The following is a 25,163-nucleotide window of genomic DNA, read 5'->3' on the forward strand; positions in this document are numbered from 1 at the left end:
TTAATTTAGTTTAGTTTAATTTGATTGGTTGGTAAGTTCAGGCGCTTAATAAAAAGACATTGTTTAAATTTTTATAAAGTGTATATTATGAATGGTGCTGATTTTGTGAAAATATTCGGTAAAATCCTAATTTTAATGCAGATTTTAGACGAAAATGCAACATTTCAATGTTTAAAATTAAATAAAACTAAGAAATTATGTTGATTTATTCAAAAAAGTTCAATTTTATCAATTCGAACAAGACCTATGTTGGACTGCGTTCCGTGGATAGTAGCAAAAAAAACCGGTTCTATGCAATAGCATTAAATCTATAGTTCAAGGCTTACAGCGGTAGATGACTCTGAACGCATTTTGGTTCGCGCCCGGAAGAAGACGAATTCTCGCCTCGAGCTACGTTGTAATTGGCGGATTCGTACTTGACACTACATGTGTATTCGAACCATGCGAGAACGTACAGTCACTGTCTGTCATTAGTCCGTGGTGTCGCGGCTTCATCGTTCATTCCGCGGTTAGTTTTGAATTTTGATCGTATTAGTATATTTTAATTTTTCGTTAAGTAATAATAATTTATTTCAGTGGTTTATTATTATTCTTAAAGTTAGATTCGTAGTTTTTTAGCGTAATTCCAACGTTGGAACCTCGATTATCGGTGAATATTAATTTTTTATCATATTAATTGATAAGCCTTGGCTTTATGACAATTAGCTTGTCAACTTGTCAAGCTCCCAAGGTAGGGTAGGCAGGGGATATGGCCTTGAACATATCCCTGCCTTGAATTAAAGGGGCCTAGTCAGTGTTAAAGGTTAATGTACTTAAAAATTTTTGAAGCATGATATTTTTTTGATTAACTGATAAAATGAAAAGTTTATAAAGATTATTTGAAGGATATCATTCATTTCATTTAATTTAATCGGTTTAAAAACCACTTGTTGCTAATGGTGGTAGCCTGGGAGGAGGGGTAAAACAGTCAAACCCTCAGGGGCAAAGGTTAGGAATTTAGAATACGTGTACGCACTAAGCCTAATGATACTATGTGGTATTTTATTGTGAAGATTCAGATGAAAGTAGGAAATAGTTAAAATATTTCAAGGTTCTCAACAAGGTTAATTAAGCTTATAAATCAATTATTTCTCAAGGTTTATATGATTGGGTTTTTGATTGAAAGCCATATTTTTTTTTTAAATGAAATAAGCCAAGTGGGTTTGGTAAAATACTTGTTTTGGAGTATGTCTTCAAATATCTTGTTTTTTTTCCTCATTTTGAGGACCATAGTACAATCATTTGATATCATATCAATAATACTTTGGAACTAATATTTTGTTGTGAAGATATTAAGCTAAAATTCATTTAAAAGATCCATTAATTTCCCCATTAAGTAAAATGGCTTGTGTCATGTAAGTTAGCTTAGGTAAAGGAAGCTTTACCCATTTTAATTTTTATGGTTATTGCATTTTCCTTTAATTAGTTCCATGAATGCTTCTATCTGATATATTGCAATGTCATATTTTTCTTAGTATTATAGTACATTTTTTCTTAGTATTATAGTACATTTTATACATGTTTAAATCCATGAAGTCTTTCAATAGACAATAGAGAAACATCTCTGTTGAATACAGAATCAAATATTCCCACCCTCCCTTCATATAAAATAGCTATGACCTACTTAGAGAATTAACAATTACATTATTTTCTTGTATCTTGTTTTTATATCCATTTTTTTTCCTTCTGGGTAATTTTTACGGTTGGTTGTAGCTCGGTAGAGAAGATCCAATATCCTGTTCCAAACCTCAGTGGTGAAAAAATGGACACTAAATATTCTGAGGTAAGTTAAATTAAATTTGTTATTTATTATTCAGTAATATTGGTTGTATATTAAAAGTTTTTAATTACCTTGAATTGGAAATTAAATTAATAAAATCAGATTCAGAATGTTAAGTAATATTCTAATAAAATGAATTTTATTTAACATAATAATTTTGTAATATTATTTATTAATTTAATAATATTTATTTTATTATTTAACTTTCAAAACTAGTCTTAAACATTTATATTTTATGTTTCAATTGTTGAGTTATGGGAGTGGTTTTTAGCATTGAAATTACGGTATATCATTATTGGCTCTGTCAAGCGTGATTTTATACAGTTTGTTTACATTTTTTTACACATTTTATGTTTTGTTGTATTTTTCTTTTTTTTAAATTGTTCTGTAGATTTTGTCCAAAGCTCGTCTATCTTTTGATAAAGGTGTTACTAAACCAGTTGAGTTTAGAATTAAACAATTAAAGCAACTTTTGAAGCTTTTGGATGAAAATGAAGAGGTTTTGGCCGCTGCTATGTACAAAGATATTCATAAAGTAAGTTTTAAATTCTCTTTTAATGATTTAAAACATATTTTAAATGTTTTAGAAAACATTTTGAGTTATAAGCCTAATTCTTAAATTTGGAGTTATGATTTTAATGCCAGAAAAACATAAATTGGTCTAAAATATAGATGTTTTAGTTTTAAATGGTCTGAAATATAGATTTTTTATTTTTAAATGGTCTAAAATAGATTTTTTATTTTTAAATGGTCTGAAATATGAATTTTTTAATTTTAAATGGCCTAAAATATGAATTTTTTAGTTTTAAATGGTCTGAAATATTGATATTTTAGTTTTAAATGGTCTGAAATATTGATTTTTCAATTTTAAATGGTCTGAAATATTGATTTTTTAATTTTAAATGGTCTAATATATGGATTTTATATTTTTAAATGGTATAATATATGGATTTTATATTTTTAAATGGTATAATATATGGATTTTGTATTTTTAAATGGTCTAAAATATAGATTTTTAATTTTTAAATGGTCTAAAATATAGATTTTTTGTTTTTAAATGGCCTAAAATATAGATTTTTTGTTTTTAAATGGTCTGAAATATGGGTTTTTTATTTTTAAATGCCTTAAAAATTAAGTAACCCAAAAATTATCCTCTAAAAAAACATCATATTTGACTACAACTTCCTATCATGGTGTGTTTTTTGACAAACATATGATTTACATATTGAGTTTTATCTCATGTTTTTATTCAAAGTTTCCTTTAATCGAAGGACATAAAATTGATTGAATAAATTATAATACCCAATTAATGAAAAAAAAATTCAATTTCTTCTTTTAACAGCCAAAATTTGAATCCTTGTTAATGGAAATTGAATATGTTAGAAATGACATTCGTGGGGTTCTTGATAACATCAAAAGTTGGGTTGGACCCCAACCTGTAAGTTTTAAAATAAGACATTAATTTAATTAATTACTTAAACCTAAAAGAAATTAATTTGCTTTTTCAAAGACTGAGAAAAATTTGGTGCTGTTATTTGATAAAAGTTTTGTCTTTCCCGAACCTTATGGATTGGTTTTAATTCTTGGGGCTTGGAATTACCCAGTTCAATTGACCCTTAGCCCCTTAGTGGGTGCAATTGCAGCTGGAAATTGCGTTATACTTAAACCATCCGAAGTCAGTTTAGCTACGGCTCAGGCTATCTCTGAATTACTCCCAAAATATCTGGATAAGGTATAGTTTCCATGCAAACTTTTAAATTAAATTAAGTTTGTTTAAATTAACTTTAAGTTTTTAATTAGGATTGTTATCACGTAATTACCGGAGGTGTTCCAGAAACTACTGAACTTTTGAAAGCGAAATTTGATTATATTTTTTACACTGGGTGTTCGGCTATTGGTAAAATTGTCAGAGATGCTGCTAATAAACATTTGACACCCGTTACCTTGGAGTTAGGTGGAAAAAGGTAATTATTTAGTTACCCCTTACTTTAGGAGTAATTAATCTTAATTAGTAATTAATTACCCCCTTACTTTAGGAGTAATTAATCTCAATTAGTAATTAATTACCCCCCTTACTTTAGGAGTAATTAATCTTAATTAGTAATTAATTACCCCTTCCTTCTTAGAGGAGTAATTAATCTTAATTAGTAATTAGTTAACCCCTTCCTTCTTAGAGGAGTAATTAATCTTAATTAGTAATTAATTACCCCTTACTTCTTAGAGGAGTAATTAATCTTAATTAGTAATTAATTACCCCTTACTTCTTAGAGGAGTAATTAATCTTAATTAGTAATTAGTTACCCCTTACTTTAGGAGTAATTAATCTTAATTAGTAACTAATTAGTTACCCCTTCCTTCCTAGAGGAGTAATTAATCTTAATTAGTAATTAGTTAACCCCTTACTTTAGGAGTAATTAATCTTAATTAGTAACTAATTAGTTACCCCTTCCTTCCTAGAGGAGTAATTAATCTTTAGTTTTTATTTTTAAATTTTAGCCCAGTTTACCTTGATGATAGTGTAAACATGGATATTGCTACTAAAAGAATTCTATGGGGGAAATTTATCAATGTAGGACAGACATGCGTCTCTCCTGACTATATTTTATGCACAGCTGATGTTCAAGAGAAACTAGTTGAGAATATTCGGAAGAATTTGAAGGTTTTTTACTCTGAAACTCCGGAAACTTCACCTCATTTAGCTAGAATTGTTAACAACAAACATTTCAAGTAAATAGAAATATAACTAAATCTTTTATCTTATTAAAGTCTCCCGATTTAATATTTTAATTATCTTTAATTACAGACGATTATCAAAGATAGTTAACAGTGGAAGAACTGTTATTGGTGGAGAACATAATGAAGAAGACCTCTTTATTCATCCCACAGTTTTGGTTGATGTTAAAGGCACTGATCCAATCATGCAAGAAGAGGTAATTATAATTAATTAATCAATTATTAATTAATAATTTTAGTCTAACTTTGGAATTAATTAATTTATTTATTTTTTTTGGCAGATTTTTGGTCCAATTTTACCCATTATTACCGTGAGTGGACCAGAAGAGGCCATAGAATTTATTCTAGCAAAGTATTCAATGCTTAATTATTGGTTAAGTTTAATTAAACGTATTAATATTAATTAATTACATTATTTTTATTTTAGGGATAAGCCATTATCTTTGTATGTTTTCTCCACAAACCAAAGTGTGATTAAATCATTCTTGGAAAACACGTCTAGTGGGAGTTTGTGTGTCAATGATACTGTCGTTCATTTATCTAGTGAGTGATTTTTATTAGAATTTGAGTGAATGAATTGGAGATTTTTTGAGTGAATGAATTGGAGATTTTTTGAGTGAATGAATTGGAGGATTTTTTGAGTGAATGAATTGGAGGAATTTTTTGAGTGGAGGAATTTGAGTGAATTAATTGGGAGGAATTTGAGTGAATGAATTGGGAGGAATTTGAGTGAATTAATTGGGAGGAATTTGAGTGAATTAATTGGGAGGAATTTGAGTGAATTAATTGGGAGGAATTTGAGTGAATTAATTGGGAGGAATTTGAGTGAATGAATTGGGAGGAATTTGAGTGAATGAATTGGGAGGAATTTGAGTGAATTAATTGGGAGGAATTTGAGTGAATTAATTGGGAGGAATTTGAGTGAATTAATTGGGAGGAATTTGAGTGAATTAATTGGGAGGAATTTGAGTGAATTAATTGGGAGGAATTTGAGTGAATTAATTGGGAGGAATTTGAGTGAATGAATTGGGAGGAATTTGAGTGAATGAATTGGGAGGAATTTGAGTGAATGAATTGGGAGGAATTTGAGTGAATTAATTGGGAGGAATTTGAGTGAATTAATTGGGAGGAATTTGAGTGAATGAATTGGGAGGAATTTGAGTGAATTAATTGGGAGGAATTTGAGTGAATTAATTGGGAGGAATTTGAGTGAATTAATTGGGAGGAATTTGAGTGAATTAATTGGGAGGAATTTGAGTGAATTAATTGGGAGGAATTTGATTGAATTAAATTTAAAAATCTTAATTGCAGTTGATGCTTTGCCTTTTGGTGGTGTTGGTATGAGTGGTATTGGAAGGTATCATGGAAAATATTCCTTCTTGACGTTTTCTCATGAAAAAGCTGTTTTGATCAGAAATTATAATCCAATTGCTGAAAAAATTGGGAGGTATTTAATTTAATACGTGTTAATTACTATTAAATTTAAATATAGTGTGTTTCACGTGTGTTTTTTATTAATTAATTAATTAATTTCAGCCCACGTTACCCACCATTTTCTGAGAAGAAAATAAAGTATTTGAACCGTTTATTGAAGAAACGGTCAAACCCATTTCCAAGTGGAATGTCTTATGTTTTGGTTTTCATTTTGGGTTTTGTGGCTGCCGTAATAGTTAAGGTCATTTACGATTCCGGTTAGTTTTACACACATTTTCTAACAAACATTTTTCTGCACGTTTAATAATAATAACAACAACCCAATGAAATCTCTCGGTTTATTGCTTAATCTCTTAGGGGACTTTCCTGATTGGCTTATTTCGCCTTGAACGCACGGTTACTGGCTTTTTTTTAATTATTTAATTGAATAATTTACGCCATTAGAGTTTTTTTTTTTAATGATTTAATTAAAATATGTTAATTTAATTTCAGCACAATAAATTTCCAATTTCCACCAATCAAATCGCTTTATTCAAAGCTACAATTTATTCTAGTTTTATAAAGTTAAATATTTTGGATAAATTTATAAAAAAGAAATTTATAAAAAGTTGAAATGAAAAAAATAAAAATATGCTAATGAATATAAAGATTTTTCTTAATTGTAAATAGATAATTTTGGTTAATTGTCTTTTAATGAAAATAATTCTAATCTTAAAACGTGGATTTGTTATTTTTTTGTGTTTTTTTCGTGTATCCGGAATTATTTTGTCATGTTTATAAAAATTAAAAACTTATTTTTATAATAATAATTTTTTTTATTCCGGCTTGAAATAAAAATTGCGAAACTTTTATTATAGGTAGCATAACCAGCTTGTTTTTAAAGACCTCGTGTAGCTCCTGCGCGTGCGCTTATACTTAGAGGATGGACCCTAAAAGGCACACCTTACACACTAGCACACTTTACACACTCTTCTGAAAAACGCTAATTCGTACATTGAATATCATTTTTCACACTGCAAACTCGTACTATACATCCTAGCTGTCAGAACGATGCACAAAAGCTTAGTATACAGCATTTAAATTAATAGCAATTGAAATTATAACGTTGTTCAGAGTAATTAGAGAATATTAAAGAATTTTGGTATCTGTACGAACTACGAGGACTTCTATCAACCTTAGTGCGAAGAATCCTGAGTCGACGGAGGTGTGCCTTTTCCATGCCGTGCACACCTCTCTTCTCCTCGGCGGTGTATTTTGCACACCTCGTCGACGACCAAGACGAAGAATCCTGGGCCGTCGAGTTTTAAGGAGGTGTGCCTTTTCCATGCCGTTGCACACCTCTCTTCTCATCGGCGGTATATTTTACACACCCCGTTGAGAAGTCCGATGACTAAAGTACGCTAATTCGTACATTGAATATCATTTTTCACACTGCAAACTCGTACTATACATCCTAGCTGTCAGAACGATGCACAAAAGCTTAGTATACAGCATTTAAATTAATAGCAATTGAAATTATAACGTTGTTCAGAGTAATTAGAGAATATTAAAGAATTTTGGTATCTGTACGAACTACGAGGACTTCTATCAACCTTAGTGCGAAGAATCCTGAGTCGACGGAGGTGTGCCTTTTCCATGCCGTGCACACCTCTCTTCTCCTCGGCGGTGTATTTTGCACACCTCGTCGACGACCAAGACGAAGAATCCTGGGCCGTCGAGTTTTAAGGAGGTGTGCCTTTTCCATGCCGTTGCACACCTCTCTTCTCATCGGCGGTATATTTTACACACCCCGTTGAGAAGTCCGATGACTAAAGTTATGTTCGAAGGTATAAGAAAAGAAAAAAATGTTTGCGAATTTTATAAGTACTAACAATCTATGAAACTTGTAATCATATATTTGGAGCGTGATATTCCGCAGAAGCCACAAAACTAATGTAATTAAAGAATTTTGCTTTTTGTACGAGGTGTGCTATCCATAGAGATACAAGAGGAACAGTTGAGAGTCATTTTTGTGACGGTTTTAGGGCATTCGCCCCTTCGCATGTGTGATGGGGTGAAAGACTGGTGGCGCTCCCCTATCGACGAGCGAAGGAGTTATTAATAAGGATGAGCTTAGAGTAGTGGCACTCTATGTTAACTCCCTATAGGGAATAATAAGTCAAAACCTCGGAGATGCCATTACTCCATTTTATACGAGCTAAGAGCGGAAAACGTATTTTATAAATTTTACACCTGTAAAATCTTTTAAAAAACACTTGGAACTTGTATTTCTACTTACTTTCGAGGAAATACCACCGTTTTCTGAAGGTAAGAGTCCTTTTTTATACATTTATTAGTAATAAAAACATTTAAGGCGAGCTAAGCCTTGGTCTTGTAAAACACGGCAGATTAGTGATTAGCGCGAGGATTAGCGTCGTTTTCAAAATCACTCATCTGCCGTGTTTTACAAGACCAAGGCTTAGCTCGCCTTAAATGTTTTTATTACTAATAAATGTATAAAAAAAGACTCTTACCTTCAGAAAACTGTGGTATTTCCTCGAAAGTAAGTAGAAATACAAGTTCCAAGTGTTTTTTAAAAGATTTTACAGGTGTAAAATTTAAAAATACGTTTTTCCGCTCTTAGCTCGTATAAAATGGAGTAATGGCATCTCCGAGGCATGGAGGAAGGATACGAGCTATGGGCTCTATAGGAGAGGCCAACTAATAGGCGCGCGAGAAGCCAAAAAGGGTCACGGTGGCGCCGCCAGACGGCGAGTAAAGTAACTAAAGTTTTAATGTAAATTCAAAACCATGTCGGGAACAACAAATCGAAACATGTGGTTAATTATTGATTGCAGCGCTCCTAACTGCAAAAATAATAAAGGAAACGCTAGAAATTTGTCTTTTTTCCGATTTACCCAAAAATACCTGTTTTTTACATGTTATAGAGCAATAATTTGTTTGAACTTTAGTTACTTTACTCGCCGTCTGGCGGCGCCACCGTGACCCTTTTTGGCTTCCCGCGCGCCTATTAGTTGGCCTCTCCTATAGAGCCCATAGCTCGTATCCTTCCTCCATGTCCGAGGGTTTGACTTATTATGCCCTATAGGGAGTTAACATAGAGTGCCACTACTCCTTATTAATAACTCCTTCGCTCGTCGATAGGGGGCGCCACCAGTCATTCACCCTATCACACATGCGAAGGAGGAGAAGCGAAAAATCCCTCACAAAAACGTTCAAGGACCGCTTTCCCCAATAGTTTGTCTAGGCTTTAATAGTGTTATAATGTCTATGGTGCTATCATTCATGCCGTTGCACACCTCTCTTCCGACCGGCCGTGTATTGCACACCTCGTCGACGACCAAGGCTTAGTGCGAAGAATCCCGGGCCGTCGAGTTTTAAGGAGGTGTGCCTTTTCCATGCCGCGCAAACCTCTCTTCACATCGGCGGTATATTTTACACACCCCGTCGAGGACCAAGTACGATGGTATTTGTAAAGAAACTTCTTGGCAAAGTATATAACATGAAATATAAGTACCGATAATTTGACACAGTAAAAAAACTGAAACCTTTTTTTCTATATTAAAAATCTACGAAACTTCTAATCATTCTTTGGATGCCTGAGATTCCTTAGAAGTGTAGAAAAAGTTTCAAGTGAACTTCTCCAGAAATGAGTTTTTCTCCATGGAAATGGTACTTATTGGTCTTTAAAATTCATTAACAATTATTTCTAATTATTGTTTATTATTTTGATAGGATTTAATGGAAAAAAAAAAAGAAAAAAATCGATTTCTCAGATAGCCTTTTTGGTTAATTTTTCGGAAAGCTTCTCCAGAAATGAGTTTTTCTCCATGGAAATGGTACTTATTGGTCTTTAAAATTCATTAACAATTATTTCTAATTATTGTTTATTATTTTGATAGGATTTAATGGGAAAAAAAAAGAAAAAAATCGATTTCTCAGATAGCCTTTTTGGTTAATTTTTCGGAAAGCTTCTCCAGAAATGAGTTTTTCTCCATGGAAATGGTACTTATTGGCGTGTAAAATTAATTAACAATTAGTTCTAATTATTGTTCATCATTTTGATAAGATTTAATGGGAAAAAAGACAAATATCGAATTTGCAAATAGCCTTTTTGGCAAAATTTTCTGAAATCTTCTCCAGAAATGAGTTTTTCTCCATGGAAATGGTACTTATTGGTCTTTAAAATTGATTAACAATTATTTCTAATTATTGTTTATCATTTTTATAGGATTTAATGAAAAAAAATTGATTTCTCAGATAGCCTTTTTGGTTAATTTTTCGGAAATCTTCTCCAGACATGAGTTTTTCTCCATGGAAATGGTACTTATTGGCGTGTAAAACTAATTAACAATTAGTTCTAATTATTGTTCATCATTTTGATAGGATTTAATGGGGAAAAAAAGATAAAATCAATTTTGCAGATTTTAAATTTTCTGAAACTTCTCCAGAAATGAGTTTTTCTCCCTGGAAATGGTGCTTATTGGTCTCGAAATTTAGTTAATAATTATTTCTAATTACTGATCCCGACTATAAGTCTAATTAAAGTTTCCAATTATGTAAACTTGGATTTCGACCCTTTGGCTACGTAAAAACAAGGTGAAAATATTCTTCAACTATTATCACCTTTATTATAAGAAATTCGACAAACACCTTATGAGACACGATATTAATCCTAATTAAAACTATTTATTAAAATTTTAAGGACTTGTTGTAAATGATAATTACAAGATAATTATAAAACTTCTCCAGGTGTTTAATTGTGATAATCTAACCTTAGGTTTAGCAAGATAAAATGTAGGCCCAAAAAGTTTAAAAAAAAAAGTTTTTTTTGAAACCTATTCAAATTTGTTAACTTAACTTCACACTACCTTTCAGCCTTTGCTAGTGCTGTAAAGTTATGTTGTGAAAAAGTGCACCCCTTGGTTGGGAAACCTTGGGTCTAACTCGCAAAAAATTATCCACCTCGTAATGTTAAACTCCATATAGATTAAAATTACGAGATTGGATTGAGTATAAATAGAAAATCCCTGATGGGATATATTTAATGGGTATGAAATTATGAATATAAAATACATGACTGGATTTTCTTAATAAAATTATAGAGATTTAAGTAGTAAACTACACTTCCTTAAGGATGTCCAAGGGTGAAACATTTTTAAATATCGTGGAATAATTATTAGAGTGGTTGAATAGGTCGGTTTTTTATCCTGATTAGTTTTTTCAACTCGTGTATTTAAATTAATTTGCTCAGGAATGGTTAAAAACAACCCTATGCCCAGGCTGACTAAGTTCGGAATTTTTTGAAACGCCCGCCATAAAGATGGACCATACATTCTCGCCACTGTCGAGCAAGTCTGGTAAAACAAATGTGCGGATAAAACTTAATAATTAGTTTTAATTAGGATTAATATCGTGTCTCATAAGGTGTTTGTCGAATTTCTTATAATAAAGGTGATAATAGTTGAAGAATATTTTCACCTTGTTTTTACGTAGCCAAAGGGTCGAAATCCAAGTTTACATAATTGGAAACTTTAATTAGACTTATAGTCGGGATCAGTAATTAGAAATAATTATTAACTAAATTTCGAGACCAATAAGCACCATTTCCATGGAGAAAAACTCATTTCTGGAGAAGCTTTCAGAAAATTTTGCCAAAAAGGCTCTTTGCAAATTCGATATTTGTCTTTTTTCCCATTAAATCTTATCAAAATGATGAACAATAATTAGAACTAATTGTTAATGAATTTTAAAGACCAATAAGTACCATTTCCATGGAGAAAAACTCATTTCTGGAGAAGCTTTCCGAAAAATTAACCAAAAAGGCTATCTGAGAAATCGATTTTTTTCTTTTTTTTTCCCATTAAATCCTATCAAAATAATAAACAATAATTAGAAATAATTGTTAATGAATTTTAAAGACCAATAAGTACCATTTCCATGGAGAAAAACTCATTTCTGGAGAAGTTCACTTGAAACTTTTTCTACACTTCTAAGGAATCTCAGGCATCCAAAGAATGATTAGAAGTTTCGTAGATTTTTAATATAGAAAAAAAGGTTTCAGTTTTTTTACTGTGTCAAATTATCGGTACTTATATTTCATGTTATATACTTCGCCAAGAAGTTTCTTTACAAATACCATCGTACTTGGTCCTCGACGGGGTGTGTAAAATATACCGCCGATGTGAAGAGAGGTTTGCGCGGCATGGAAAAGGCACACCTCCTTAAAACTCGACGGCCCGGGATTCTTCGCACTAAGCCTTGGTCGTCGACGAGGTGTGCAATACACGGCCGGTCGGAAGAGAGGTGTGCAACGGCATGAATGATAGCACACCTCGTACAAAAAGCAAAATTCTTTAATTACATTAGTTTTGTGGCTTCTGCGGAATATCACGCTCCAAATATATGATTACAAGTTTCATAGATTGTTAGTACTTATAAAATTCGCAAACATTTTTTTTCTTTTCTTATACCTTCGAACATAACTTTAGTCATCGGACTTCTCAACGGGGTGTGTAAAATATACCGCCGATGAGAAGAGAGGTGTGCAACGGCATGGAAAAGGCACACCTCCTTAAAACTCGACGGCCCAGGATTCTTCGCCTTGGTCGTCGACGAGGTGTGCAAAATACACCGCCGAGGAGAAGAGAGGTGTGCACGGCATGGAAAAGGCACACCTCCGTCGACTCAGGATTCTTCGCCTTGGTCGTCGACGAGGTGTGCAAAATACACCGCCGAGGAGAAGAGAGGTGTGCACGGCATGGAAAAGGCACACCTCCGTCGACTCAGGATTCTTCGCCTTGGTCGTCGACGAGGTGTGCAAAATACACCGCCGAGGAGAAGAGAGGTGTGCACGGCATGGACAAGGCACACCTTCGTCGACTCAGGATTCTTCGCAGCAAAAATCTTTAATTACATTAGTTTTATGGCTTCTGCGGAATAAATAAATAAATGATTACAAGTTTCATAGATTGTTAGTACTTATAAAATTCGCATACATTTTTTTCTTTTCTTATACCTTCGAACATAACTTTAGTCATCGGACTTCTCAACGGGGTGTGTAAAATATACCGCCGATGAGAAGAGAGGTGTGCAACGGCATGGAAAAGGCACACCTCCTTAAAACTCGACGGCCCAGGATTCTTCGTCTTGGTCGTCGACGAGGTGTGCAAAATACACCGCCGAGGAGAAGAGAGGTGTGCACGGCATGGAAAAGGCACACCTCCGTCGACTCAGGATTCTTCGCACTAAGGTTGATAGAAGTCCTCGTAGTTCGTACAGATACCAAAATTCTTTAATATTCTCTAATTACTCTGAACAACGTTATAATTTCAATTGCTATTAATTTAAATGCTGTATACTAAGCTTTTGTGCATCGTTCTGACAGCTAGGATGTATAGTACGAGTTTGCAGTGTGAAAAATGATATTCAATGTACGAATTAGCGTACTTTAGTCATCGGACTTCTCAACGGGGTGTGTAAAATATACCGCCGATGAGAAGAGAGGTGTGCAACGGCATGGAAAAGGCACACCTCCTTAAAACTCGACGGCCCAGGATTCTTCGTCTTGGTCGTCGACGAGGTGTGCAAAATACACCGCCGAGGAGAAGAGAGGTGTGCACGGCATGGAAAAGGCACACCTCCGTCGACTCAGGATTCTTCGCACTAAGGTTGATAGAAGTCCTCGTAGTTCGTACAGATACCAAAATTCTTTAATATTCTCTAATTACTCTGAACAACGTTATAATTTCAATTGCTATTAATTTAAATGCTGTATACTAAGCTTTTGTGCATCGTTCTGACAGCTAGGATGTATAGTACGAGTTTGCAGTGTGAAAAATGATATTCAATGTACGAATTAGCGTTTTTCAGAAGAGTGTGTAAAGTGTGCTAGTGTGTCAGGTGTGCCTTTTAGGGTCCATCTACTTAGAGTGGCACGTGTGACTCTCCAACCAATCAGAGCTCCCGGTTTGACAAAGACGCGGGAAATTGGCGCCATTTTAGGGATGTCGGGTTTTGGGCTTTTGGCAGTCGGTGTAGAGAATCGCTCTCGCGTTTTGATGTTTTCGCATATTTTTTGTTAATTATTGTTAATTAATTGACCGGATTTTGTGCGGTAATTGTGTTACGAATGGATTAAGTGTATTTTGGAACTGTTTTTGTTCCACAGTGATCATGCCACAGCTTCAACAAGTAACTTTTACCAGTCGGTAAGTGGAAGATGTTTTTTAATGCATCAAATTTCTTTACTTGCCCTACCTGGGTTCTACCATGCATTGCATTGGCCAATTCTTATGAATTTGGCGGGAAATGTTTTGTAGGGTTGCTTTGAACTTTGATCTCCTGGAAAATTACTGATTCTATGTTGTAATATTGCCGATATTTTTAATTAAGAAAATGAAAAGTGTGTTGTTAAACAAAAGGTTGACATTTGACATCCCTGTCAAGTGTATTTAAGGAGAGAAATCAATAGGGTTTACTATTCAGTGTCTTTTAAGAATAATTTATGTAACTGGACTAATTAATAGCTCAGTTATTAGTTGTGCAATTTAATGACAATTTAAATCATGAGTTAAACAGTATTATATTTATTTATTTATTTGTTGTTTGGTACATAAAGTCATAGTTTGACTTTTGAAGACCGCCTTGTACTACAAATTTTTTTTTTTTTTTTTTTTTGCTCCAACGAAGTTGCCGAGCTAGGGCTTGTATAGCCTTACAGCTCCAAATGTAGGATAGATAATGTCAGAATTCAAATGCCCAAAAATTTCTTAACTCCAGTTTTAAAATGAATTATTAATGGTTATAGTTATCACAGTTATTGTATATAAAGAAACCTCCAAAGAAATCAAATCCAATTTTTATCTTAGTTAGACCTAACACAGTACTTGAGGTAAGAGTAAGATTATATCATTCTGATTCAAAAAAAAATCTGATTTATTTTCTGAGAGGAGTTTAATCATTTCTTTGGAACCATTTTCAATACGCAGCTGGTTTACCCCCCCCCCTTTTGCCCTTAGCTTAAGTTTATTATTGGCGGGAAAAGGGGGGGGGGGGTTAGGGCCACTTCTAGAAAATATATATGATTTGAAAGCGTGCTTCAAAATGTAGCACCTGGTCAGCGGAAGGCAGCCCCTTTACGTCTAGGGCCCCCTGTTAATCCCCCGTCGTGCAGATGGGGGATCTGTATTTTTGTGAATTAATAGTAGGTAGGGGGTCGTAGTATTGTGTGACTCATGATGGGGAAATCGTGACGTCCCCCATTTTTTGGCGCGGGATTGTTGTTGTGGCTTGAGCTGCTGAGCCTCGCGGCGCGCGTGCCAGCCAGCCAGATTACGCGGGGAAGCCGGCCTAAAGTCGCGCCTTTTTTTGAATTTTTCCGCGAACATTTTACCCGGCTTCCCGAATGTAACTTCAAAAATGTCGACTTGCTAAGCCTATTTCGTGTAAATTTTGATGTGGAATTACGAAAATATGATTTTTAATGAGTAAGTCTGAACTTTGTTAAGATAATTTTACAAAATAAGGATTATAATACATTGATGGTGAAAATACAAATTTTGTTAAGACCCTCGGGTAGCTAATGAAATATAATAGCTTGTTATGAAATGAAGTAAATGTTATTAAACTTAATGGTAGATTAAGAGAGAAGTATATTTTCGGAAATAGATCTCAGTCCAGGGAAGATGATTACTATTCCAGTGAGGATGATGACTCGGAAGATTCCTTAAGCCCCCCTACTTATCATACCGCCATTACAAGTCACCTTTTGCAGAGCCAGGGGCTAAATCAAAAGAAACCAATTAATCGAGGCAGATGGTCCAAAGAAGAGGTACTTAAACATTCAAATAACTTTATTTTAAACAATTCTGTGTACTGGGTTTAAACTTACAACTTGTTTATAACCCCCAATGTTTGTTTTTGTTTTTATTTAATTTAAAGGATGAAAAATTAAAGAATATCGTTGAACAGTGTGGCTCTGATGATTGGGAAGCCATAGCTGATAATTTTGCTGACAGAACTGACATTCAATGCCAACAAAGGTGGCATAAAGTCGTCAATCCTAATTTGATCAAAGGACCATGGACTAAAGAGGTTAGTTTATCATTTTTTATTGATGTCTGTCAGCAGTTGAGAATTTTTAAGGCTTTTTCCCACGGATACTATAAATACTGTTCTTAAACCATCATTTTATATATTATGGCTTTTATTTTTCCCGCGAAATTTCTTGCTCATGCGCCGTACTTCCTTTAGTTTATTATTATAGATAATTCCGTGACAAGGCTTAGCATGCATCGGTGATTTACTGTCAAATATAATTAGATATATCCGGGAAAGAAATATAAAATTACAATTACGCTTCAGACGCGCAAAACAATTTAAAAGAGGCCTTGTAGTGTTCACTGTTTTTTCTTAGCCCTTATCTCGCTAACCCTTATATGTTCTTAAGAAAGTGGGTTTGTTATCTTAAAAAGGCTTAATCTTATGAAGTTAGGCCTAAAACTTTACAAAGATAAAATTGGATTACTAATATGTTTTCAAGCTGTTGAAAAATAATCACTAGATACGTTTTTATTCAAGAACATTTGATAAATAATGTTTCCCACAGTCTCATAGTTTTTAAATGGGTCAGTTAATTAAAGCTATTTAATAAACCTCCCCCTGACAATTAGGCTTAGTGTCGATGCAGGTGATATTTCCTTTTTAGGAAGCTTTGTATCAGTTTCATATAAAAAAGTCAACCGGAACGGGAAGTCTTCAAAAACGGGGGAAGTGAATTTAATTTTTTTTTTACCAAGCTTCAGTTGAGTTCAGATTCACACGCGTGTGAAAAAACTGGCCTTACACCAATGCAACCATGCGTGAAAAAGTAGGCTTAGGGAATCATATAGGGTGCCTTCCCATTGTATAGTGACTGTCTCTCCCCTTAGTCCAATAAAAAGTACGGTTCAAACTTACGTAATTGTAAAAATGGCGGGAAAATTTTGTTAAGCCTTTGTTTCAAATTTTTGTTTGACGTGTTAGGGTTAAGAAAAGACTAACGTCCAAAATCAAGGATAAATTAGGCGTACTCGTTGGTAACACCCACGCGTTAATTACAATAATTACACTTTCATCCTACATTTTTTTCCTAAGCCTAATGGTTTCAAAAGGGTTTCGGCGTTGCCAAGGGTTAAGGGGAAGGGCTAAGTAACTTCCTCTGGTTCTTAAACTTGAAATTTTTTTTATTACTTACTTTTCGGTGTGACAGTTCAATTGAATAGGGTGCTGTTAGGAGGGCCTAGCCCTAAAGAAAGTTTGAAACAGGAATTGCGCTTTATGTTAAAAAAGGCATTTTTTTTTACTCGACTTCTTCATATTTCCCGGTTTTTCAAGGCCAAGGTACTTAGAGCGCTTGCGCAACTGCTACACTATACTAAAGGCGGGAATAGGTGTATCACGTGATTGACTAGCTCTCGCTCTTGTGTAATATAATAAAATGAATCATTCTCATTGGTTTAGAGTTTTAGCGCGCGGTTTATGAAAAGTGATTTTTGAACAAATAAGGCCTAAAAATAATGGGAATAAGGCGGGAATAAGTGTAGCTAGCTTTTTGCCTGTTGTGTAATAAAAATGAAATAAACAATTCTCATTGGTTTAGAGTTTTAGCGCGCGTTTTATGAACAGTGATTTTTGAAATTAGGCCTAAAAATAATGTAAATACTGTAAAATAAGGCGGGAATAGGTGTATTACGTGGTTGAATGGCTTTTGCCTGTTGCGCAATAAAATGAAATGAACCATTCTCATTGGTTTAGAGTTTTAGCGCGCGTTTTACGTAGGGTGATTTTTGAAATAATGCCTAAAAATAACGGAAAAACGTTTGAAATAGGGTAAAATATGGTTGTAAAATTTAAAATTTAGGAGGATGAAAAAGTTGTGGAACTAGTTAGAAAATATGGTCCCAAGAAATGGACTTTAATCGCTAAGCATTTAAAAGGAAGGATTGGGAAACAGTGTCGCGAACGATGGCATAATCACTTAAATCCGGCCATAAAAAAGACCGCTTGGACCGATAGTGAAGAGAAAGTTATATATCAAGCTCATAAACAATGGGGGAATCAGTGGGCCAAGATAGCTAAACTCTTACCGGGAAGGACAGACAATGCTATCAAAAATCACTGGAATTCGACATTAAAAAAACGCATGGAAATGGAAGAAAATGGTATCACTGAACCCCCGAGAAGAAGGAACTCTAATCGAGACTCAAATCGAAATAGCTGCAATAATTCTCAGGTACTTATCATCAACTTCAAAGTGGGGAAACAGATGAAATCGATTTAAGTTTAAAATCAATTTCTGGTGTAAATACTTTTATAGATCAATTACAGTCAAGCTCAGAATAATAATAGTAATAGTCAGAACAATTCTACATCATCGTATCACGTCTTTGCATTAAGAGACGCTAAACCTTCATCTAGCGTTAATGAAACCCCCCCAGTATCCTTCATGTACGATAACAGTGACAATCAAAATTATAATATATGGAACGCGTTATCGCCTGATGTACGAAAATTACCCCTTTCAATCAGTCTCCAAGTTCATAATAATGGAATGAACAGTCCAGACTTGATTGTTTCCGCTAATAATGATGACTATGTCGATTTAGAAACTCTACTTTCGCCTCTTAAGTATGCCCTATTTGTTTATCCATAAGTTTATAAGTGATACGTTCCTTCCATAAGTATGCCACTTATCTAAGCCTTTGACAACGCCCCAGTCACCAGGCGTATGTCGCTTTACCTCCAATCTATGACCAGGTGTTTTGGGGGGGGAGTGAAATCTGAGGGAATTCGGCGCGCTAACTGTGGAACAGTTTAGGTCCAATGGTACGCTAGTATAGGGTGAAAAATACTCGGGAAAATGGCGGGCGGTCTACGTTATTCGTCTAAAGTAGACTGCCCCCATTTTCCCGAGTATTCCTCCCCCATTTCTAGTGTCCCACCGGATCTGAACTGTTACACAGATTTCGTATCCTCCCCTCATATCCTTGCTATGACCTACGTGACGTCACTTCATGATGTACTAAGCCTATAACAGCGCCTGACCAGGCGTCGCTTTACCCTGAATCTATGACCTACGTCACTCCCTTCATTCATGACAAGCTCTCAATAACCAGTGACAAACTTATGGCCAACATATCTCTTATGAACTTATGGTTTCTCCCTGAGTTTTCAACCTATTGTTTTCTTATTCTTAATTTAAAACGACAACGACACTTTTTGGTATTAGGGATATTGATGTTGATAGTATAGCCACTTCAAGCCATCGTGAAGGCTTTGGTGAAATGTCGGCGTTAGATTTAGTTTGCGGGACATCCGTTACACCCAGCGTTACCCCTGTTAAGTTTGGAAGTATTAATTTTAATATTAAAAAGGAAATTTTGGAAGGTTAGTAGTGTTTGCAATTTGGCAACAAAAACATATTTGCGTTGCGTATTAAATAAAAACATGGATGAATTAATCTTTAGATGAATGTTCAAATCAACATGATTCTCGTTATAATCACTTATCATCCACGATAAGTAACCAAAAACATTCCGCTAATCAAAGTGGAATGAATAAATCGGCCACACCTCCAATTTTAAGGAGGAAAAAACACTCCGTATCCTTTTTTTAAAATTTAAAATCGGTTAAAGAAAAAGTTCACCTAACATAACATATTATATCCCTTAAAAGAACGGCCTTTTTCAAAATATAAAAGGAAAAATAATAAAAAGAAAAGAATTATCTCTTATAACAAAATAATTAGCATTTAATGTCTTAAAAACGAGGAGTACTGCGCCGCCATTGCTTTAGTGACGTCTGATAGCCACCCCTACAATGATTGGTTGAATTCTTACAGGCATAGCCCACTCGATCACGCGCGCGCGTAAGAGGTTCTATTCGAGTTAAGAAAAAGGGCAGGCCATTCTTTTAAGCTATAATGTTAAGTAACTGATCACTTTTCCCCTAAAATTTGACTGATTCCACCAAGGATTTTCTTCTTAACTAAGATACACGAACAGAAATCAAGTTCATCTTTAAGTAACACTAGTATTGAACCCATTAATTCTAGTAACATTACAAACAGTGGTCACATAAACAATCATCATACGATATATAAAACTGACCCTTCCTCATCTACGGTTTCATCAAATTGTACCGTCACAAACTCGCGTCAAAATGATTGTCCCCCCAACAACAACAACAACAACTTTGACAACATCTCAAAACCTTCTTCACACCTTTACAACCACAACCCTGTTAATTCTGAATGCGAAACGAGTACAACAACTTCCACTTCCAACTCCTCTCGTACTCATCATCAGAGAAAACAAACTCTATCCGAGATGTCCAGGGATGCTCATCATTATATTGAAAATAATAACAAATACACGACCCTGACTTCGGGTGTGGCTGCTGCCCTGGCTTTCGCTAGCGGGAACCCCTCGGGACAGTCCCCTACGCAGGTCACCACGCCTTTAAAGGGGACTCCCGTTAAACAATTACCATTTTCTCCATCCCAGGTGTGTTCAATATTTTCTTTATTAATTGATACGTTGCCCCTCCCCCTTTTAATTAAGTTAATTAATTAAGCTCCGTTCTTCATTCTTCTCCTTTTAGTTTTTAAATAGCCCTAATACGCGAGTTTGCGATATTAATATGGTAACTTCGACACCCATGACGGGAATGGGATCTTACTCGTCATCGGAAATGGAATATCTTTTACCCGATTCCATTCCAGATGTTACGGGGTAAAGATTAATATCTTTAATTTGATTTCCCCTTTAATTAATTAGAATTTAATGATTAATTTAATTGTTAAGGGCTTGGAGGACGCCCAAAAGTAAAAGGTCTAATATGGAACAATCTTCTCCGAGGACTCCGACTCCTTTCAAGGATGCCATGGCTGAAATGGAGAAGAAAGGGGGCGCTATTATGAAATTGGTAATTAAAATAATGTGTAATTAGTGTTAATTAATGTCCTTAACTAATTACGTATACTTTAAAAGCATCAACAGCCTTTTTTAGAAGATATTCGCGAAATTATCGAACAAGATTCCAATGAAACTCGCCTAAATTCTTTCGAAAATCAGACGCAATTGGATGAAAATGGTTTCCCAGTTCTTCTCAAGAAACGAGGCAATAAAGAGGTTCGTAAATATATCTTTTAATTTTAATTATTTTAATTAATTTAACTAATTTTAATTGTACTGGTATTTTTTTTTCTTTTTTCTACAGAATGTTTCTCCCAGTAAAAGGGTAAGGAAGTCTTTACACGGAACATGGTCGACTCCTGGTGAGATTACGGTTCCAGGTTTAACCTCGATGCCCGAGATGTTTAATAATATGGAATCTTCCTTGAATATGAGCCCAGAAACTCCTGTAAGTCAAATTTTAAGTACTTTTGTACTTCAATGTATGGTCTTTCTTGATTTCTTTCACTCACTTTTGGTTCCCCTTTTTCCCGAGGGGCTGGTCACTCAGTGTACGGGGCTGTACCTTTGACTGTACTAAATTGATAACGCCCAATTTTTAAAAGCCCCGCCCTTCACAGTACTAAAATAATTACACGTAATCGTAATCGGTGTACAGGAACTTTGACAGTGATTAGCCCCTCGCTTTCTCCTTTCTTATCTCTTGTTAGAGGCCTATTTCAACACAGAATACTGGGCATGGGATGATATGTGTGTCGCGCTGGGTACTGATTCTAATCCGTCTCAAAAAGAAACTACTGCAGAACGCGTAGCGTAACTTATTGCAAATAAATTTCACTTTTCGGAGGCTTTCTAAACTGGACAGTGGGTGGTCCCCCTTTCCCCTCTGATTGCTATCTTATCTACCCCCCTTTATAACCCCTCCCACAATTTGTCTCAGCTTGACATGGTAATTGGGGGTTGTATTTGTCCATTTGTCCACCTTAAAGGGGTTTGGAGTAACAAAGTAACAAACAAACCGTCAGTCAAAAGTCCCCAACTTTAGTTACATTTAACTTAACCCCCGGTTTCCCTCCCCCTTTCTTTCTTTCTTCAGAGCAAAAGTTTGGTGGACACTTCGGTCCTGTTCTCACCTCCTTCAATCATAAGAGAAACTCTCCTGCAGGACGAAGTTTATCAAAATACTACAAGTCAGTTGTACGCGGTACAAAATAATCAACCCAAAACCAAAGTAAGTCTCTCTTTTATTTCAAATACTTTTAAGATTTTTTTCCAAACTCGGGTGTTAGGTTGGTTAGTTAATAAACAAATAAATAAATATTAAGAAAAGAAATGAAATAAAGCACCACCGATTGTTCTAATATTTTTGCTTTTCAATTTTGCACCATTTCACATTCACACTACTGTAGTTAGTAGCTTTACTTATCAGTAGCTGGCATTTAGTTTGTTATTATTACAATACTAAACTTTTCAGCTAAAATTGCACAAATCTTCCCGGGTTGCACATCGCATACGTTTTGAAGAGAGTACCCCACACAAAAAAATTAAGGTTGGTGAAATATATTTAGATTAGGGGTTGTTGTTTTTGGGTTTTGTTTTTTTTAATTAGGAGAAAGAATTATTTAATTATTTTGGTTCTGTGTGGTCGGACACTTGCCACCTTAAACCTATTTAAAAATTAAATTATCTTACTTTATTCTCTCTCCCCCCCCTCGCTCGATAATCGCTTCAAAACTAACTACTACACGCCACACCCCAAAAGGGAGCTAACAAAACCCAATGGGGAGCTAACAGTTCTGACTATGAAACAGGCACACCCTTCTATTCTATCTCTTACTGGAGTTTCATCCCCCCCCCTAACGGTTGGAAACAGTATAGATCTATCTCAGTTGTGACGTCAGTGCCTAGGTAAAACCGTCATGGGCTTAGTGTTGTCAGTGGCGGCCATGTTTGGTACCGCTTTGGTTTTTTCTATGGGCAAATAACATGGGTGACGTCACATTAAGACTACTGAGATAGCTCTATTGATTCTACGCGCAAAAATTCCAAACCAGAAAGGGGGGAGCTGCGTGACGTCAGACTATCTCTTCCCCCCTAGCCAGTTGTTAGCTCCCTTCCAAATTTTTTCACGCATCTCAAATCTTTCTCTCTCTATCTCTCTAAAACGTAATATCTCAAATCTCTCTAAGAAATTCTTACTAAACAACCTTTTTATCTCAAATCACTAACTGATAATAAAATATCACCATATTTTCACTCACCCTTTTGGTAAATGGGAAACTATAGAGTAGTGTCGGTAAAGAGGGGAGTAGACTGTTTATCCCTCCCTCTAGGCGCGCTTTTGTAAGAGGGGATACTGTACGCGCCTGTTAGGGGGGATGACACTGAGCTAGAGCTAGAGCTAGATGTCAGTTGTATGCAAACGTCATACCCTTCTATCTCTTAGCTAAGTGTCATCCCCCCTATCAGGCGCGTACAGTATCCCCTCTTACAAAGGCGCGCCTAGAGGGAGGGATACACAGTCTACTCCCCTCTTTACCGACACTGCTCTATAGTATGACGTTTGCATAGTGGAACTGACATTACTCTATTCCCCACTTAAATCCATCCTAAGCCTTTCCCTCTAGGCCTAGATCTTATCTTTTATTAACCCGGCAAATGTCCAACCCTCAGGAGACCAAAATGGCGTCGTAAAAAAATATAATTTAAAGTTAGGAACAATTTTAGCTTTAATTGAAAGAAAGGAAAAAAATAAGAAATAAATGAGAAATTTCGAGAATTTGTATGTGGCTATCTTGTTGCAGTTGGATAGCCGATGGCGGAAGGTGGCGTTTGGTCAAACCTTGGATCAAATAGAAATGACTGAACTCGCTAAACAATGGATTCGAAATCAGGGAAATCTTAAACCCAGAGCTTTGAATTTGTGAAATCGGAATTTCCAATTTTTTTATAAAAAAAAACACACAAACCATTTCATTTGAGGGTTGGGCAGCTTTTGCATTTAAACTCCCTTTTTCTTGTAAGTTCTGATGAAAGTTTTTTTTAGTAGCGCATGCATGCGTTGTTATTTTTAATTGCCTGATGTTTTTAATTACGCACTAGCACTTAGTTTAAGTAATTAATTACTTACTTAAACTTACTAACTTGGTTAAGCATTTATTTTATTTTGTTTAAAAATATTTGATATTTTTGAAAAAAAAAAAACGTGAAAATAAAATTTAAATTTCAGGTTCCTGAATGTTTCTGGGATTTGTTTTAAATCTTTAAAATATTTTTACGTTATAGAACAAAATTTTTTATTAAATATTTTTTAATTAATTAATTAATTTGATACGGGGAACTAACTTAATTTAAATTAAAAGCAAAATTCCCGGTGAAGTAAGATTTAATTTTAAATTTTGCCATTAATTACAACATTACCAACCCTTTTAAATTAATTAAACTTAAGTATCTCTTTAAATGGTTTAATTTTAATACACGCCACTAAGCACAGTTGGATATCAGTTTTTTTTTACTACTAATTAATTATAGTAATTAAATTTAATTAATTAATTAATTAACAATTAACACGGATTTATTTTTTCTGTAAAAATATTTTTTGTTATTTTAGTTATTGCAGTGTTATAATATATATATTGTAATGTAAATAAATTTTTTTAGAGTCGTGGTTTGCAGTGCTTTTTATAAAGCTTAATTAATTAGTTGCATTTAATTAATAAATAAAAAATAGTTAACATATTTTAAAATAATAGATTTGGAGGTATTTAAGGTCAGGTGTTTTTGTAACGAGTATTTTTGATTAAATCTATATTATAAAGCTTGTAAGATTTTATAAACTGAAACTAAAATAAAGTACATTTTTTGTATACATTAGGCCTATTTTTTAACCTATTAAGTCTAATAAAATTAGGCCTAAATTTTACAGCTCATTTCAAAAACATTAATTTCAAAAGATCTTTTTTTTGGGCTACCTTATACGCGCCCTTTCATGCAAATTTGCAACCTTTATCTAGCTCTGAAATTTGCATAATCCTTCATTCAAACTAGACAGTAATATTAGTGAGCTTCCTCCATGGTAACGTTTACGTTTAGTCTTATTTCCTTTCCCCTATCTTTCCTGCCCTTTTCATCCTCAGAGCAGACAGCGGGGAGCGCATTATGCGAGGGGGGCTTTTAGCTTCATCCTAGTTTCTCAACCAATAATAGGGAAATCATAAAGC

At 34.5% G+C, this 25,163-nt stretch overlaps 2 protein-coding genes and 2 long non-coding RNA genes across 12 annotated transcripts; 3 read left to right on the forward strand and 1 right to left on the reverse strand.

The window, feature by feature from the left end:
- The first annotated feature begins 422 nt into the window (after positions 1-422).
- Aldh-III (Aldehyde dehydrogenase type III) lies at positions 423-6,795 on the forward strand. Of its 4 annotated transcripts, XM_089846433.1 has the most exons (15): positions 423-508; positions 577-649; positions 1,753-1,822; positions 2,211-2,354; positions 3,162-3,257; positions 3,330-3,551; positions 3,620-3,783; positions 4,316-4,546; positions 4,623-4,749; positions 4,834-4,904; positions 4,980-5,095; positions 5,864-5,999; positions 6,089-6,243; positions 6,344-6,382; positions 6,479-6,795. In XM_089846433.1, exons 3-14 carry the CDS (start codon positions 1,802-1,804, stop codon positions 6,373-6,375), a joined length of 1,515 nt encoding a protein of 504 aa, XP_089702559.1. In that variant the 5' UTR covers positions 423-508; positions 577-649; positions 1,753-1,801; the 3' UTR covers positions 6,376-6,382; positions 6,479-6,795. The 4 variants fall into 4 exon arrangements, with proteins under 4 accessions (XP_089702559.1, XP_089702557.1, XP_089702555.1 ...); XM_089846431.1 differs by having other exon boundaries at positions 447-649; XM_089846429.1 differs by lacking the exons at positions 423-508; positions 577-649 and adding an exon at positions 1,232-1,394.
- A 2,256-nt stretch (positions 6,796-9,051) lies between these two features.
- On the forward strand, positions 9,052-10,150 carry LOC149654792 (uncharacterized). Its single transcript, XR_016370736.1, has 4 exons — positions 9,052-9,658; positions 9,722-9,825; positions 9,889-9,991; positions 10,056-10,150. It is a non-coding gene; the product is annotated as an uncharacterized LOC149654792 (long non-coding RNA).
- On the reverse strand, positions 9,804-13,132 carry LOC149654793 (uncharacterized). Of its 3 annotated transcripts, XR_016370734.1 has the most exons (5): positions 12,985-13,125; positions 11,920-12,918; positions 11,754-11,856; positions 11,468-11,689; positions 9,804-11,343 (listed from the first exon to the last, which is right to left on the reverse strand). It is a non-coding gene; the product is annotated as an uncharacterized LOC149654793 (long non-coding RNA). The 3 variants fall into 3 exon arrangements; XR_016370733.1 differs by having other exon boundaries at positions 9,804-11,689; XR_016370735.1 differs by lacking the exons at positions 9,804-11,343; positions 11,468-11,689 and having other exon boundaries at positions 11,742-11,856; positions 13,005-13,132.
- Positions 13,133-14,003: 871 nt separating this feature from the next.
- LOC149654794 (myb-related protein A-like) lies at positions 14,004-24,811 on the forward strand. 4 transcript variants are annotated; one of them, XM_089846446.1, is made up of 16 exons: positions 14,004-14,196; positions 15,656-15,818; positions 15,929-16,081; positions 17,889-18,260; positions 18,345-18,655; positions 19,257-19,414; positions 19,495-19,628; positions 20,032-20,532; positions 20,630-20,760; positions 20,833-20,953; positions 21,019-21,159; positions 21,248-21,391; positions 22,040-22,174; positions 22,418-22,492; positions 23,748-23,962; positions 24,173-24,811. In XM_089846446.1, the coding sequence occupies exons 1-15, from the start codon at positions 14,162-14,164 to the stop codon at positions 23,868-23,870; spliced, it is 2,697 nt and encodes an 898-aa protein (XP_089702572.1). In that variant the 5' UTR covers positions 14,004-14,161; the 3' UTR covers positions 23,871-23,962; positions 24,173-24,811. The 4 variants fall into 4 exon arrangements, with proteins under 4 accessions (XP_089702572.1, XP_089702575.1, XP_089702574.1 ...); XM_089846447.1 differs by lacking the exons at positions 14,004-14,196; positions 24,173-24,811 and adding an exon at positions 15,065-15,474 and having other exon boundaries at positions 23,748-23,907; XM_089846449.1 differs by lacking the exons at positions 22,418-22,492; positions 23,748-23,962.
- The last annotated feature ends 352 nt before the right edge of the window (positions 24,812-25,163 follow it).

Source organism: Phalangium opilio, unplaced genomic scaffold (assembly GCF_054372755.1).
Source record: "Phalangium opilio isolate 3A_F unplaced genomic scaffold, DU_Popi_V2 ptg000079l_1, whole genome shotgun sequence".
Classification (NCBI taxonomy): Eukaryota; Metazoa; Arthropoda; class Arachnida; order Opiliones; family Phalangiidae; genus Phalangium; species Phalangium opilio.

Excerpts from the sequence above, each read along its gene's own strand:
- Aldh-III (XM_089846429.1), top strand. Across the intron at positions 3,552-3,619 it reads TCCCAAAATATCTGGATAAG|GATTGTTATCACGTAATTAC; the intron begins GTATAGTTTCCA and ends GTTTTTAATTAG. Across the intron at positions 6,000-6,088 it reads ATTGCTGAAAAAATTGGGAG|CCCACGTTACCCACCATTTT; the intron begins GTATTTAATTTA and ends AATTAATTTCAG.
- LOC149654794 (XM_089846446.1), top strand. The coding sequence starts at position 14,162 with ATGCCACAGCTTCAACAAGTAACTTTTACCAGTCG. Across the intron at positions 16,082-17,888 it reads AAGGACCATGGACTAAAGAG|GAGGATGAAAAAGTTGTGGA; the intron begins GTTAGTTTATCA and ends TTTAAAATTTAG. Across the intron at positions 22,175-22,417 it reads ATAATCAACCCAAAACCAAA|CTAAAATTGCACAAATCTTC; the intron begins GTAAGTCTCTCT and ends TAAACTTTTCAG.